Here is a 13076-nt window from a genome sequence, read left to right on the forward strand (position 1 = left end):
AATGCCCTCAGATGAGATTACCTTTATGTCATGAAAAGGGGAAAAGGAAGGTTATATTCTTTCAACTGACAGGTTAACTATCGCCATTACTAGAAGACACATCTTTGTGGGCTAAGTTTTTCTTTATCTTAAAATTAAAATTTAAAGTCCACAATACAAATTAAAAACACACATTCATTTTCAGGGGGAAGCAGGCATTGAGGGCATCAAATATAACTGTCCCAAAGTGAGAATTTCTTCTCTATTCTCTATTCTCTATTCTCCATTCACATCTACCTTGATTTACTCAAATTGCTCTGCATCCTATTCTGTATTCAACACGTAACATCATCCTAGTAGGTTGCTTTCCTGTATCATATTTCTTCCGCTATCAGCAAAAGGTAAGTTAAATACAACATCATTACTACGCCATCACTTGTATGCCACTTGTGATGACATTTAGTATCAATATTGAGAGAATAAAGATACAAGGATGAATATATGTATTCAAATAAGTCATACAGTTAATTATAATGGACTTTGACTTTTTCTAGCTAGTATGTGGTGGTTGTATCCAATGCCAAACAGGCTTCATAGCAAAAAGTAAAGTTCATACTTAGGACATCTAGCATGTTGTACTTATCTGCCTTGTGTTCTGTGTTATTCATTATTATTGTCTTTATTCCCTTATGAAACTTAATTAGTTGTCTTTTTAACTTTAACAGTTTTGAGGAAGAGCAGCTGTTAATAAGGAGTAAAATTAATATGAAATCTTATTTTGTTGTTAGATTTTTTTCTCTCTCCCTCAAAATGCAGAAATTTTTCAGGTTTGTGGTTGAGATTCTCATTCTCTGCTTTTTATCTTTACTAACTTGCCGGCCTTAACAGTTCAGGCCAGGCTGCTTTCCCTTATGCTGATGGTATACATGACTTTAAAATGTTCTGAATTCTTAATACAAAAACCTATAGAAATAAATATTATTTATTTCTATAATAATATAATAATAATGCCATTATATAATAATAATGCCATAGAAATAAATATTATTCCAGAGTTAGGTCAAGGGAAAACTCAGTACACTTTCATTATAATATTGATAACTAACCACTATATTATGAAATATAGTTACCTTTAAAAGCATCTATCACTTTAGTTGATTTGCAACTTCTCATCAGTGTTGTGAGTTCGCCCATTTTTTTTCAAATCAAAGATCCCATTTCCCTGCCTTTGAGAAATACAATTTTTAAAGATTCCATTTAGCATCCTTTATTGCACTCCTACATCATAAAGTTATGCTTTATAGCAGCATAAAAAAGCTGTAAAATTAGCATCCTTGTAAACAACTTTCCATGCTCACTGGTGAAGCAATCAGTGATTTGTACTGATCTTTTCAATGTGACGTGAGATTACAGTATCCACAATTTCAAAGTTAAAAAAAAAAGAGTAAGAACACTAATACAGGAGAATGTGATGAAATGTACAAAAAGAAAGAGCAGTTTTCTTCATCTACTGATATTTTAGAAATTTTGGTATTGTGCTGCTAAACTCTAGGGTAAGTTCCAAAATTCAGAAATGTTTCATTTTTATAAGAAATAAAAAATGAGCATGTTTTGCTCTTCTTTAACTTTTAAACGTTATACCAAAAACACTTTTCAGAAAACGTAGAATGTAAATAGCCAATTTAATTAGAGGTAACTTACCAATTTACCTCTAATTAAAATTCTTAGAGGGAACCCGATTTAAAACATTTACACATACGAACGTACGCGCGCGTACACACACACACACACACACACACACTTTTTTCTTCATCTATTTAAGGAGATTCCATTGTATTCTCTTAGTTGACCAACAATTACAGCAGTTCCTAAAATTCACAAGTGCCAGGGGTAGGAAATTGTTTGGGGGTTACACTCAATGGCAACCAAATGAGAAATCTTCCTATGGGGAAAGGCGTGCGCTCTCAATACCTATCATGACCATTAAATTTCAAACCACAAGATTGACTTCGGTTAGTCTTCTAAAAGAAGCCTGTGATATCGATTTGCTTCAAAGTTTAAAACACAGCCGCAACCTTCCCCCTCAAACTACCCAACAAACAGCATTTTCACTACTTGTCTGGGTAAGTCCCCTGGGCACGTGGCTCAACTCGAGGTTAGCTCACACCAAGCACAGACCCGAAGAGAAAACCCGAGCAGCCCGGAAGACCCACAGCCGCAACGCCCTGGGCACGCCTCTTCAACCGACGCGTCGGCCCCACTAGGGAGGTCACAAGTATCGGAAGCCGAGCTTAGTTCTGGGGACACAAAGGGCCACGATAAGGCCTAGAACTTAGGGGAGTAAAGAGCCAGGGCCTCTCAAATCCACGGCGTACCTGAGCGAGCTGCAGCTCTGGGCGGCGCCCGAGGGCAGAGCTCCGTGCTCTGAAGGCCAAGAGCGCCAACTGCGACCCTTCTCCGGTCCGCATGATGCTTCCTTCAATGCTGCTCCCCTGCCCCCCACGTCCAACAGTCTCACTCTCACAAACAGAGGCCGGCGACGGTCGTCCTCGACTCCTTCGTCCAAGGGAAACCGTTCACCCGAAAAGCTTATCAACGTTCGAGCCTTGCGCTGGGTGCCTGCAGCTGCGTCCTGAAACCCACCTTGGTCTCCGAAGCCTCTTGCGGGCTCGAAGCATCGCGAGGCCCAGAGGCCCGGAGCTCCAGTCAGGCGCTCACCGCCTGGCCTCCGCACTTCCGGTCTGTGGGCTGCAAGACTCCGGGCTTCAACTACACTGCCCCGCAAAGTTGCCTGATCATGTTGCCTCTGCTGCTTGAGGCCTCGCAGGACAACCCCAAAACTGAGCCCAAGCCTACTGAAGGGTAGACATGTCCCAAACTCCAGGATCCTACCATCGAGAAACTTCTGTGAGAGCACTGAGAACCCACTTGACAAGGCCTCTTCCCCTCCTCTCATAAGGTCCCTCCTGGCGTCAAAGTCACACCAAAACCCATCATGCACCATATCACATACTGAAAATGGTTTTATTTTATCCATTTACATTTAACTTGATATAAACTTGTCCAGAAAAGTCAAATAATATGCTTTATATTAGCTCAAACATTTATTAAGAAAACCAAATTCCATAAATAAGCACAGACAATAAGTTAAAACATATCACAAATTGACCAGTATGTAACAAGAATGCTTTATCTACACAAAACATCCTATTTCACATGTTTGTTCATTCTTAGAAAGCGCTTCTGTTCTCTGGGTTTGGATTTGACCAGCACATGCAGAAAGAGCTGATTGTGTTTCTCTGTACAAAGTTGCAGGGTTGTAGATGTCCGAGTGCACCCACCGGCAGGCGGCAGGGGCCAGGGAGGTGGCCGAGGGTCACGAGGGACGACAGGACGACCACAAAACAACTAAGGGCACAGAGCAGTGAGAAGAAAAGGAAAAGGAAGCAAACAAACCCCATTCTGAAGGGTCCAGAAAAGAGATGTGGCTTTTGTTTTTATAAAAGGAAAATTTTCTTGAATGTTTTATTCTTCCTCATAAAGACTTATCAAAATGGGTAAGATCACCTCTTATTCAACACATGACTGTTTTAGTCTACTCTAGTCACCCAATCCACTGGTTCGTTGAAGCCTTCCTTCCCTTCATACCCTCACATGGTTGTGCTTAAGAAAATAAAAACAAGATAAAATAAAAGCGTCCTTTTGCAAGCCAATAGAGGGCCGCATGGATGTGACTGGGTGGACTAGGCAAGGGTAGGGTGGTGGGAGAGGAAGGAAAGAGAGGAGTTCGAAGGAAGAATGCAAGGATAGATCAAATTATATCACTTGGGCCTTCAGATGAGGCGGTTGGTAGCAGATGCTTGTCCTCCTTTAAGACAAAAATCCCTAACATTGTGCTGTCCCTTGAACACGTCCGTGTGTGACCTAGGTGCACGGTGTGTGTGTGGGTGTGTGTGTGTGTGTACGCACGCGCGCGTGTGCGCATGTTGTCTGAGAGTGAGCGAGAGTGTGAGTGTGTGTGTTTCTGCCCACAAACCAGTCCATTGGTGTCTGATTTCAGATCCTGAGTCGACTCCCTGGTAAGTAAAATGGCGGGAAGGATGCTTTTGGCAGGGGGGCGAGAGGAGGGGCGTGAGATGCGGGGAAAGAAGAGACAGGAGGCGAGGCGGCGAGCGAGGGGGCAGTGGGCGTCGTGTCGAAGATGTGGGTGGGAACTCCGCCAAGACAGAAGGCGGAGAGAAGGGCGCGGCGAGCGCGAGCACGACAAGTGCGAGCTGGGAAGCCGGGGGTTGCGTGTAGGGATGGGGTGAGGCTCTGGAGATGGGCCAAGGGAGGAGCTGCGTGGGAAAGGAAGAGGTGCTCGGGGAGGGGGGCAGGAGGGAAACGGGCGAGCGAAATTAGGCGGGAGGGATCCCTCGCGGGCTAGGGCTTGGGACGAGCCCCAGCTGGTGGAGGCGAAAGGTCCAGACTAAACAAGACCCGGCAGGCGCCGGGGCTGGACAGGACTGGGGGCTGGGGTAGGGCTTGGGGGGCGGGGAGGCGGGATTGTGGACCCGGGAAGGGCGTGGGGGCCGGGGCGCGCGCTGGAAGGACCTCTCTAGGCGGCCCTGGGGGCGGCTCTCCGGGCGGAGCTGGCCGTGGCGCGGCAGCATTAAGTGAAGCTCATGGAGACTGTGTGCTCTAGCGCCTTGCGGCGGAGGGAGGCGATGCTCGTGCCCCGCCACACGTCGCTGCTGTCCGGGGAGCTGCAGAGTTGGGGCGAGCCGGAGACATTGCTGGGACCAGGGAGGGAGGCGGGCACCATGCCGGGGAAGGCAGGCTGGTAGAGGTGCGACTGCAGGCCGGCGCCGTTGGAACCTGCCAAGCTGTTGGACAAGCCCATTGAGTTGGGCGGTGGCCCGGCCGCCAGGCTGCACTGGGACAGCGACTGCGCCATGGCCTGCTGCCTGCCCAGCGCCGGCGGCAGCGGCAGCTGCGACACGCCCGGCATAGCGGCCGCCGCCCAGCGGGTGTCGTTGGCGTGAAAAGAGCACAGGCTGTCGCCCATGGCGGCCGCGGCAGCCGCCGCGGCTGATGGGAACTGAGGAAGGCCTGGCGTGGGCAGCAGCGTGCCCGGCGCGCGGAACACGTTCGTCGTCTTCTTGCGCTTCTTCCACTTGGCTCGCCGATTCTGGAACCAAACCTGGAGCGAGCGAGGGCGAGAGTCAGACAAGGCACCGTTAGCTAGCTCGGCCACCGGGAAGGGCAGGGGCTTAAGCCCAAGGGACCCCCGCCAGATAAAACTACTCAGCCCGCACAGGCGGTAAACAGGTTCTCACGCCCAGCATAAGCTCTGCTTCTCCACCGGTACGTGGCAACCGGCGTCCGGTGCACCCACAAGTGCGGACTCCCGCGCTACTGAGCTATCGCGTTGCGGAGCGCTTACACACAGGCAAACATACTACGGTGCACGAGTGTTCACCACGCCCCTGCACGTTGGCACATGCTGTGCACTGCACAGATAGATGCACAGGTCTGCAGGCGGGCATGTGTCAAGGTTCGACCCACAAGTGTACAAATGAAGATAAACATGCGTGTACCCGTGTGGCTTAATAGCATGCCTTATAACACTGATGGGGTGTAGAATTTTCAGAACCGCTGGAAATTTGGAAATTGATGAAGGGCCAGGGATGATATAGCCAGTTACAAAATCGAAAGACAAAGGAAAGCCCCTAACAAGCACGGTTGACAGAGCAGAAAGGTTAATATAGTGATCCGTGTGGGAAAGTGAGCACCACTGAGCCTGTATTGTCTTCAGATTCCTCTGGTAGCTTGCCTGATAGCATTTGGTTCTACTACACAAGTCTCCGTGCTTCCTCCTCAAACCACTCCAAGGACACCTTTGTGTGGACCGGGTGCGCGTGCTGGAACCTGCTGCCGCAGCCTGGGCCCGAGGGCCTTCAGGTCTACTCTGTTCAAGAACTTACTGAGTATCCAAGCACCAAAGCCTTCAATTCCCTCAAGTCTCCCTCAAATCAAATCTTTGGCCATTACAAATTAAAGGAGGTCAAGTTGAAAGCTCACACTAGCTATGTCTCAAATTTAATTTTGCTTAAACAAACCGAGGTGTCTTTTTCAGGGAGGCGAATTTGATAAAATATACTCCAAATGAAAATGAGCCTCTTAGTCTTTCTTAACAGTGGTCCAGGAATTTCAGACCCTACCAGGCAGATTTGTCTATGAATGTCAAATTCACTACCACAGGGGACTAGTTCTGTCTGAAATATATCAAGTAAGCTGCCTGACCAAGATAACTTCCCTTTTCCACACATTTGAATGGGATACTTCTCCCTCTGTGTGTCACTTCCTACATCTCTGTTTAAATAATTGCCAGGATGCCTACTTGGCAGCCTTGAGGTTGAACATGTAGTCACCTGGAGGTTTACTGTGCATAAATATAAATGATGTGGGACACAGCTCAGGTACTGATTGAGTTTCCTCTTAGAATTTGACTAACGCATTGGACCACCATATCAGTGGTCAAAAGGTTATTCATCCGTTAATTCAATCTATTTGGTGTTTACTCTTCAAGCTAGAGTATCATGAGTATGGACGTACCTGCCCCCGATTTCGGTAAACCGGCCATGCACAGCGGTGTTTTCACATCCCTGCAAGTGAAGACACACTCTTCGCTTACCAATGTGAACCGCAATGCAATGTACAGTTCTCGCCCGGCTTAGGGCCGGCCCTGGCCTTCCTGCTATACCTGCGCCCTCGCCCACCACTTTATCTTTCTCTGGTTTCTACCCCATTTCCCAAGTTAAGTGCCTGCCCTAGTGTCTGCTTAGTCCTGGAGTGGTGGCCCGGCGGATTAATGAGGCAGCAGAGGCCTTGATAGCGGATCAGATCAATGCGGCCCGCCGCGGATTGAGCTGTTAGCAGGCTGTGGGCCAGAGCAACTGCCGGTTGCTTTGCAAAATCCACCCAATGCTGGATTGGGGCCGAGGTACATGCGATGGAACCCTAGACAGGGGCAGCGTCTGGGTCCAAACGGTCCTCACACCTGACACACCACACCCGGATGTGTTTTGAGAGGTATCTTTAAATTCAGGACCCGTTCCTAACACCCTGCCCATTATGCTAAGGCAGTGAACAGTGAATCCCAAAATGTTTGGCTGTTTTGGGCGGGGATGTAGGGATGAGGGTAAGAGAAGCGAAAGAAAACGCGAGGAAGGGAATAGCCCTGCAGCCTTTCAGTAGAAAATCCAACCGCCAGAAAGGTTCTAACTCTAGGATCTGTTCTTGCACAGGCGTAAAAGAACTACTGAAAATAACTAAACATTATAGAAATAATCGAAAAATCGTGCTCAATTATGTTTGAGGGTTAGTCGTCAAATGATTGCTAGAAATTTTTTTATGTTTCATGGCTTACTGGGGTTGGGGAAAAATCTGCATGGGGTATGAGTACTTCCGTTCCGATCTATGATGCATATGTTTTTTAAATGTGAATGTTTCCACTTGAAAACTAGAGCATGACGGATTAAAACGCAGGCAAAACCTAAGGGAGATTTTGAGAATGCACAGATGCCAACTCCGGGAAATATATTAACCGCAGCCACAAGCCAACTTTGTACTCGGTTTGAAATGCAGCTCTTCTCCGAAAATGCTTAATACAACAGTGAGAATCTAATGGAGGTTGGAATCTAAAAATCCACTTTCATGATATCTGCTGTTACAGTAATATAGACATACTGTAAATGTATTTTAAAATATATAGCCCGTTTAATTCCCCGGCTATAAATGGCTCAGAAATAGAGAAAGAGGAGGAGAGGGAGGGAATATTACTTTTTCCCCTTCGAAGCAAACGCTTTATGAAGATCTCATTGGAATCCAGCAAATGATTAATGTGAAGATTTGGGAGGAAATCTGGGGAGCTGCATTAAAGCCTAGATCTCAGGTTCATTTCGATCAGCCAGCCGTGAACTCTGGGCCGAATTCATTACACTTTAATAGTGCTGGGAGAGGAAGAAAATGCAATTTCTCATTCCATTAGAAAACTAGAAAATACTCTCAGCTTGTCCCCCTATTAAGATGTGGCAGGTGACAGGGCCATTCTGGGGGACACGGTCAATGGAATTACAGCACATTATTTTTGTTCATATAAAATATTGAAAGGCAAGCCTGACTGTGCAGAAGTTATTTCACTGATTTGGTTTTTATGTAAATAAAATATTGAAAGTTAATTAATCCGTGCTAGAGACTAATGATTATGCTTATTATATTGCATTTGATCACATAATTTGCATGATTCTCGCATTGCTGCTTAATAAGCCATTCCAGGTTATAAATAATTCTGAAATTGGTTTCTAATAATGGCATGCTATAAAAGGAATGGTTTTATTACACTAGCCAGAAAAGAGGAGCTATATCAGACAGGGAATTGGCCTCCATGTGAGTAGAGTTGCTTTATCAAATACCTAAAAGTGTGATGTATGCCAGATATAAATAGAAAATAAGTATGTTGTATACTTAGTCTAGAATAAAAAGCGTTTTTTTAAAAATACAATTGCAATAAATTAAATGTTTAGATCATTTTTAATCAGTGCGATGGCCCACATACAGAAAAGCATGTGTGGCAATCTGTTAACTATAAAGAAAACTATAAAGTACTCATCATATAAGAACATAAACCAATTACTATTTAATTTGAATTTGGTCAAGGAGCAATGGTACAGTGAATCATGGAGTAAATACATTTTCCATAAATTATTTTTGCATTACATTACATAATGTTAATCATTTTGAAATGTTAATTAAGAAGGTTACGTTGATCTGATTACTTTTTAAACTATGGAACATTATTTTTAAAAAATATTGAAATTACCATTCTATTAAATTGTTTCTATCATCAGCTTCAAGCTATTATCTTTGCTTGAACAGTATGCTGGGACAATTAAAGTACTTTGTCTCTTTTGTTTTGCAGATTCTTTAGTGTACTTTTTGAAAATAACTGTTCCTATTGCATAGTTTGTATTTTATTTCACTTATAACTTATCCTATTAAAAGAATAATTGTCATTAACCTTTGAAAGACCTAATAAAGTTTAATAGACATCATTTTCTTTTTTCATATAATCTGTTGTACAATTATATTTTATTTGTGATTATGTTTTATTTTAATGTAAACTAATTACCAGTATGACTAGGTTAAGCAATAGAAACAGAAAGTAATAGATAATATTTCTTTAAAAACTGATTTATCAATTTTCAACCTACAATGTTTTAACATATGTTTGTTTTAACATACCAGTACTATCATTAGCATTAATAGAGGTATTGAAATTGTATTCATCTGTCTAGGCTTGAGGTCATCTTCAGCTTTAGAAAGAAGTGCAAGGTAAAAATTTTAAAAAGCATTAATAATATATTTACACAATTCAATTTACACTCTTTGGTTGTGTAATTTCAGTGGCCAATTCAGTGGTTCAGGTCTTCCAGAGTTCACTAAGAAAACCAGGAAGTCTTATATTGGGTAAATATATTAATCATTATGTTATATCCTTAACATTACTTTATTAATTTGAGCACTTTAAGTCCCCAATGGCATTCACTTGCTGATTTTAAAAGTAGGAACATATGTTATTTTTCCAGTTTACACAATCTTTAATATGCTGAGTATAGAAATATGGACATTATGATTCTGGACATCCTTATCTCTTAGTTCTTAGTTCAAACGTAAAGAAACTAAGATCTTTAAAATTAATTTTTAAAAACAGCTGATTCAGGTTGAACAAATTTGATTGACAATCAGAATAAAAAAAGAAAACTCATTGCCCACTGCTGTCGAGTCCAATCCGACTCATAGCGACCCATCCTAGGGTTTCAGAGGCGGTATTACTAAGGAAGTAGATTTCCCCCACCTTCCTTCTGAGGAGTGGCTGGTGAGTTTGAACCACCAGCCTTCTGGTTATCAGTCAAATGCCTCACGCACTATGCCACAGAGGACAATCCGGATATGGGACAGAAAATACGCACGTCCAAGGCAGCAAAGGAAGATTTTCAGCACCCTGGATAGCTCAAGACTAAGTTCGCGTTTTGGCATTTCACCACCAGCACCTGTCCATAAAATATTTGATACATTGTTTTCATCCGTAAAAGGGGGGGAGGGAGGCAACAAATATCTTGGATTTCATTGGGCTTACACCTTTGTTTCCAATTTTTCGGGAAAGTCATAGGTGTGATTTTTCTAGGTTATTTGTAATTTCCGATTTGGGTGGTGATTGCACAGGAAGAAGGGGTCAGTACTGATTTCGTCTACTACCTATCAACCTTTCCCACTCTAAATGTCTTTCTTCAGAACAGAAATTTTTTTTCTCTCCCCCCCCCCCTAGTTTTCTTAGAGGAGTCTAAAAAATCCAGGGTTTACAGGCTTTGGGGGATTCCTCCAGTGGCCCCCAGTACACTCGTAAACCACCAAAGCAAACTCCTTGCAAACATCAAAGCTAGGAGCTTTTACCTGAGAGAGTTGGAGAATGATATTCAGGAGAATAAAGCCACACTGTGAAACCTGGGTGTGGCTTCTTTAAAAAAGGCACCTATTCCGCCCTGTTTCCTCACTTTTCGTGTTTAGTGTATAATTGCTGCATCCCATATTTATCCAGGCGTTTAGCACGAACTCATTAGGGGTAATGAAATACTTGTCAATTACGCGGGCTCGAGTTGAGGTGCGCCCTCTGCTTAGCCGCGTGGGAGACCACGAGGATTTCCTTCTCAGGAGGAAGGACCAAACACGGCCGCAGAACAATGCCAGGCTTCGTTTTTGAGGTCTCTCTGCGAGGATGTGGATACACTAGCGGGAGACAGGGGCTCTGAGTGTCCATTGGAGATGGCGATCGGACACAGTTTCTGACCAGAGAAGAAGCTAACTTGACCCAGGAACGCAGAGGCAGCTGAGCTGAAGCGCAGCTTAAGATCCTGGTAGGACAAGGCAAGTCCCCTTTCCTTTACTAAATCCTCCCGCGCCCTTCTATTCCGGAGCCCAAGCCCAGCGTACCTGCACTCGGGACTCGGTGAGCCCGATACGGAGTGCCAGCTCCTCGCGCATGAAGATGTCAGGGTAGTGAGTCTTGGCGAAGCTCCTCTCCAACTCGTTGAGCTGTGCTGGAGTGAAGCGCGTCCGGTGGCGCTTCTGCTTCTGTTGGCCCTGCTGCTGGCCGGCTTGGCTGGGGTTCGGGCCGCCTTGGGGCCCCGGTTGCTTGTCCGGGTCCTTGGCGCTCACCGCCAGCGAGGCTGGGGTAGAGCCCACTGTGGTGATGTCTTCCCCTGGCAGCAGCGTGGCTCCCTCGACCGAGTCGGAGTTGGGGGCCAGGTCTCCCGGATGGCCCCCGGGGTCGGAACCCCCCACGCCCAGCCTACACTTCACCGCCTCTCGATGGCCCAGAAGCTCCGCGGCATCTTTCATACCTGAGGAGGCAAGGAGGTCAGGGTCACTACTTTCCTGGCGAGACCAGGGGGGACTGCCCTCTTGGAGCAGTCCTCCTGCAGCCCCATTGTCGGTTCCCTTTGCGCCCAGGCTTGCCCTTTGGACGAAAACTCCTGGAGTGCTCAGCTGAGTTCCCCAGGATTTGGACAGCCAGGCTGGAATAATATCTCCTGGCCCTTTCCCTTCTCTCCGCAGCGGGCTCGCGTAGGAAACAGCACATGGCTTTCGTCTCTCCCACAGTAAAACACTCCTGGTCCCGCCAATAAAATATGCCTGCGAGTTCCTTTCATAAACCTACCCCTTGCGCCCCAGGAAACCAAGAGCAAATCCTTAAGCAAGGAGATGGAAAAAGAGGAGAAGGAGGAGGAGAAGACGAAATTAAAGGATTCTTTGACTCCTGCCCCACCTGCACTTTGGCAACCCAAACCCTCAGCCGGTCCCCTCTCACTTTCGAAATGAGTAAGTCTCCAAACCTTCCACCCCCGAAATCAACCCAAATCAGCTCCGCCTCCCCCTCAAATCAGCGAAAATGTTTGGAAAATGGAGTCACATCCATCACCAAAGATTCCCAAACCGGAAACCCAGAACCCAGTAACCAAGACAGCGTTAAGTAAACTCTGTACACATAATAGTGAATGAAACTTTAGAGAATGCAACTTTTCTTTCCGGAGAAATAAAAGGCGCGATCCTCTGAGCCATCGACAATGCCGGGTCCCTTGCAGATGGCAGGATGCCTGTGAGGATGAATGTGGCTTTTCTCTTTTCTCAACAGCACACTTAGCAAATCCTCCTCGATTGCGGTTGCTTCTCCTTCGTGCCAGATTTTTTACAAACTCGACCATATTTAGACAAGGAGGATGGAAGGAGGTAGGGGAAGAGAGAAAGAAGAAAAAAGCACAGAGAAAGAGGAAGAAATCGCAAATCAAAGCAAAGGAAGGGGGGTGGAGAAGAGAAACACCTCCAAACAAAGTATCACGGGGTAGGTCGCCTTTCAAAAACAAAAAGGGGGGTGGGGAAAATAAAAATTAGAAAAACAAAAACTAACAACATTCCCCAGCTCCTTTTTTGGATCTACATATTCCATAGATTTTTTTTTTTTAAGACGATGTTAAATCAAATTAAACTTTAATGCAGCACAATTACTTTTAAAGAAATTAGTCCATTTAGGGCGCATTAAGGTAAAATAAGGAACAAATTGACAATTTCCTGCCCCGGCTTCTCCTGGCTGCCAGGGCGAGAGGCGCGCACTCACCTAGCCTGGCGTCCAGGAGGTCCGCGTGAGACAGCATCGCGCACCGCTCCAGGGCGAAAGCTGTTCCCCCCCAAATTTTAGCGGCTTTAAGTTATTTAAAATAGATATAAGCTATAAGCTATACGATATAGATATATATAGATCACCTAAATGAAAGAAAATTCGGTTTGTGGTTAAAAAGGGGGCTTCTTGCATTATAATGTCCTTTAGAGAGATGGGGAGGTGCTTAACAGTTGAATGAACCCGTGAGCAGCTCGGCGAGGGGACCAATCAGGAGGGCAGCCTGCAAATGTCAGCGCCCGGAGAGTCCCCCACTCCGCCCGCCCGCGCCCGCCCGCCTGGAGGAGGTGGCAGCAGCCCTGGCAGCTCCAGCCCCCGAGCAGCA

General features: G+C 45.6%; 1 protein-coding gene across 1 annotated transcript; it reads right to left on the reverse strand.

Annotated features, from left to right (window-relative positions):
- Positions 1–4630: 4630 nt before the first annotated feature.
- On the reverse strand, positions 4631–12728 carry LOC103199209 (orthopedia homeobox). Its single transcript, XM_007943442.1, has 3 exons — positions 12692–12728; positions 11011–11420; positions 4631–5161 (listed from the first exon to the last, which is right to left on the reverse strand). Exons 1-3 carry the CDS (start codon positions 12726–12728, stop codon positions 4631–4633), a joined length of 978 nt encoding a protein of 325 aa, XP_007941633.1.
- Positions 12729–13076: the final 348 nt, after the last annotated feature.

Source organism: Orycteropus afer, unplaced genomic scaffold (assembly GCF_000298275.1).
Source record: "Orycteropus afer afer isolate SDZICR_OR568_19922 unplaced genomic scaffold, OryAfe1.0 scaffold00107, whole genome shotgun sequence".
Taxonomy (NCBI): domain Eukaryota; kingdom Metazoa; phylum Chordata; class Mammalia; order Tubulidentata; family Orycteropodidae; genus Orycteropus; species Orycteropus afer.

What these genes read in the sequence shown, in the direction of transcription:
- LOC103199209 (XM_007943442.1), bottom strand. Translation starts at nt 12,728, where the DNA reads ATGCTGTCTCACGCGGACCTCCTGGACGCCAGGCTAG. An exon ending in CCTCCTGGACGCCAGGCTAG is followed by an intron (nt 11,421 to 12,691) that starts GTGAGTGCGCGC and finishes TTGCCTCCTCAG; the next exon opens with GTATGAAAGATGCCGCGGAG. An exon ending in TCACCGAGTCCCGAGTGCAG is followed by an intron (nt 5,162 to 11,010) that starts GTACGCTGGGCT and finishes CGCTCGCTCCAG; the next exon opens with GTTTGGTTCCAGAATCGGCG.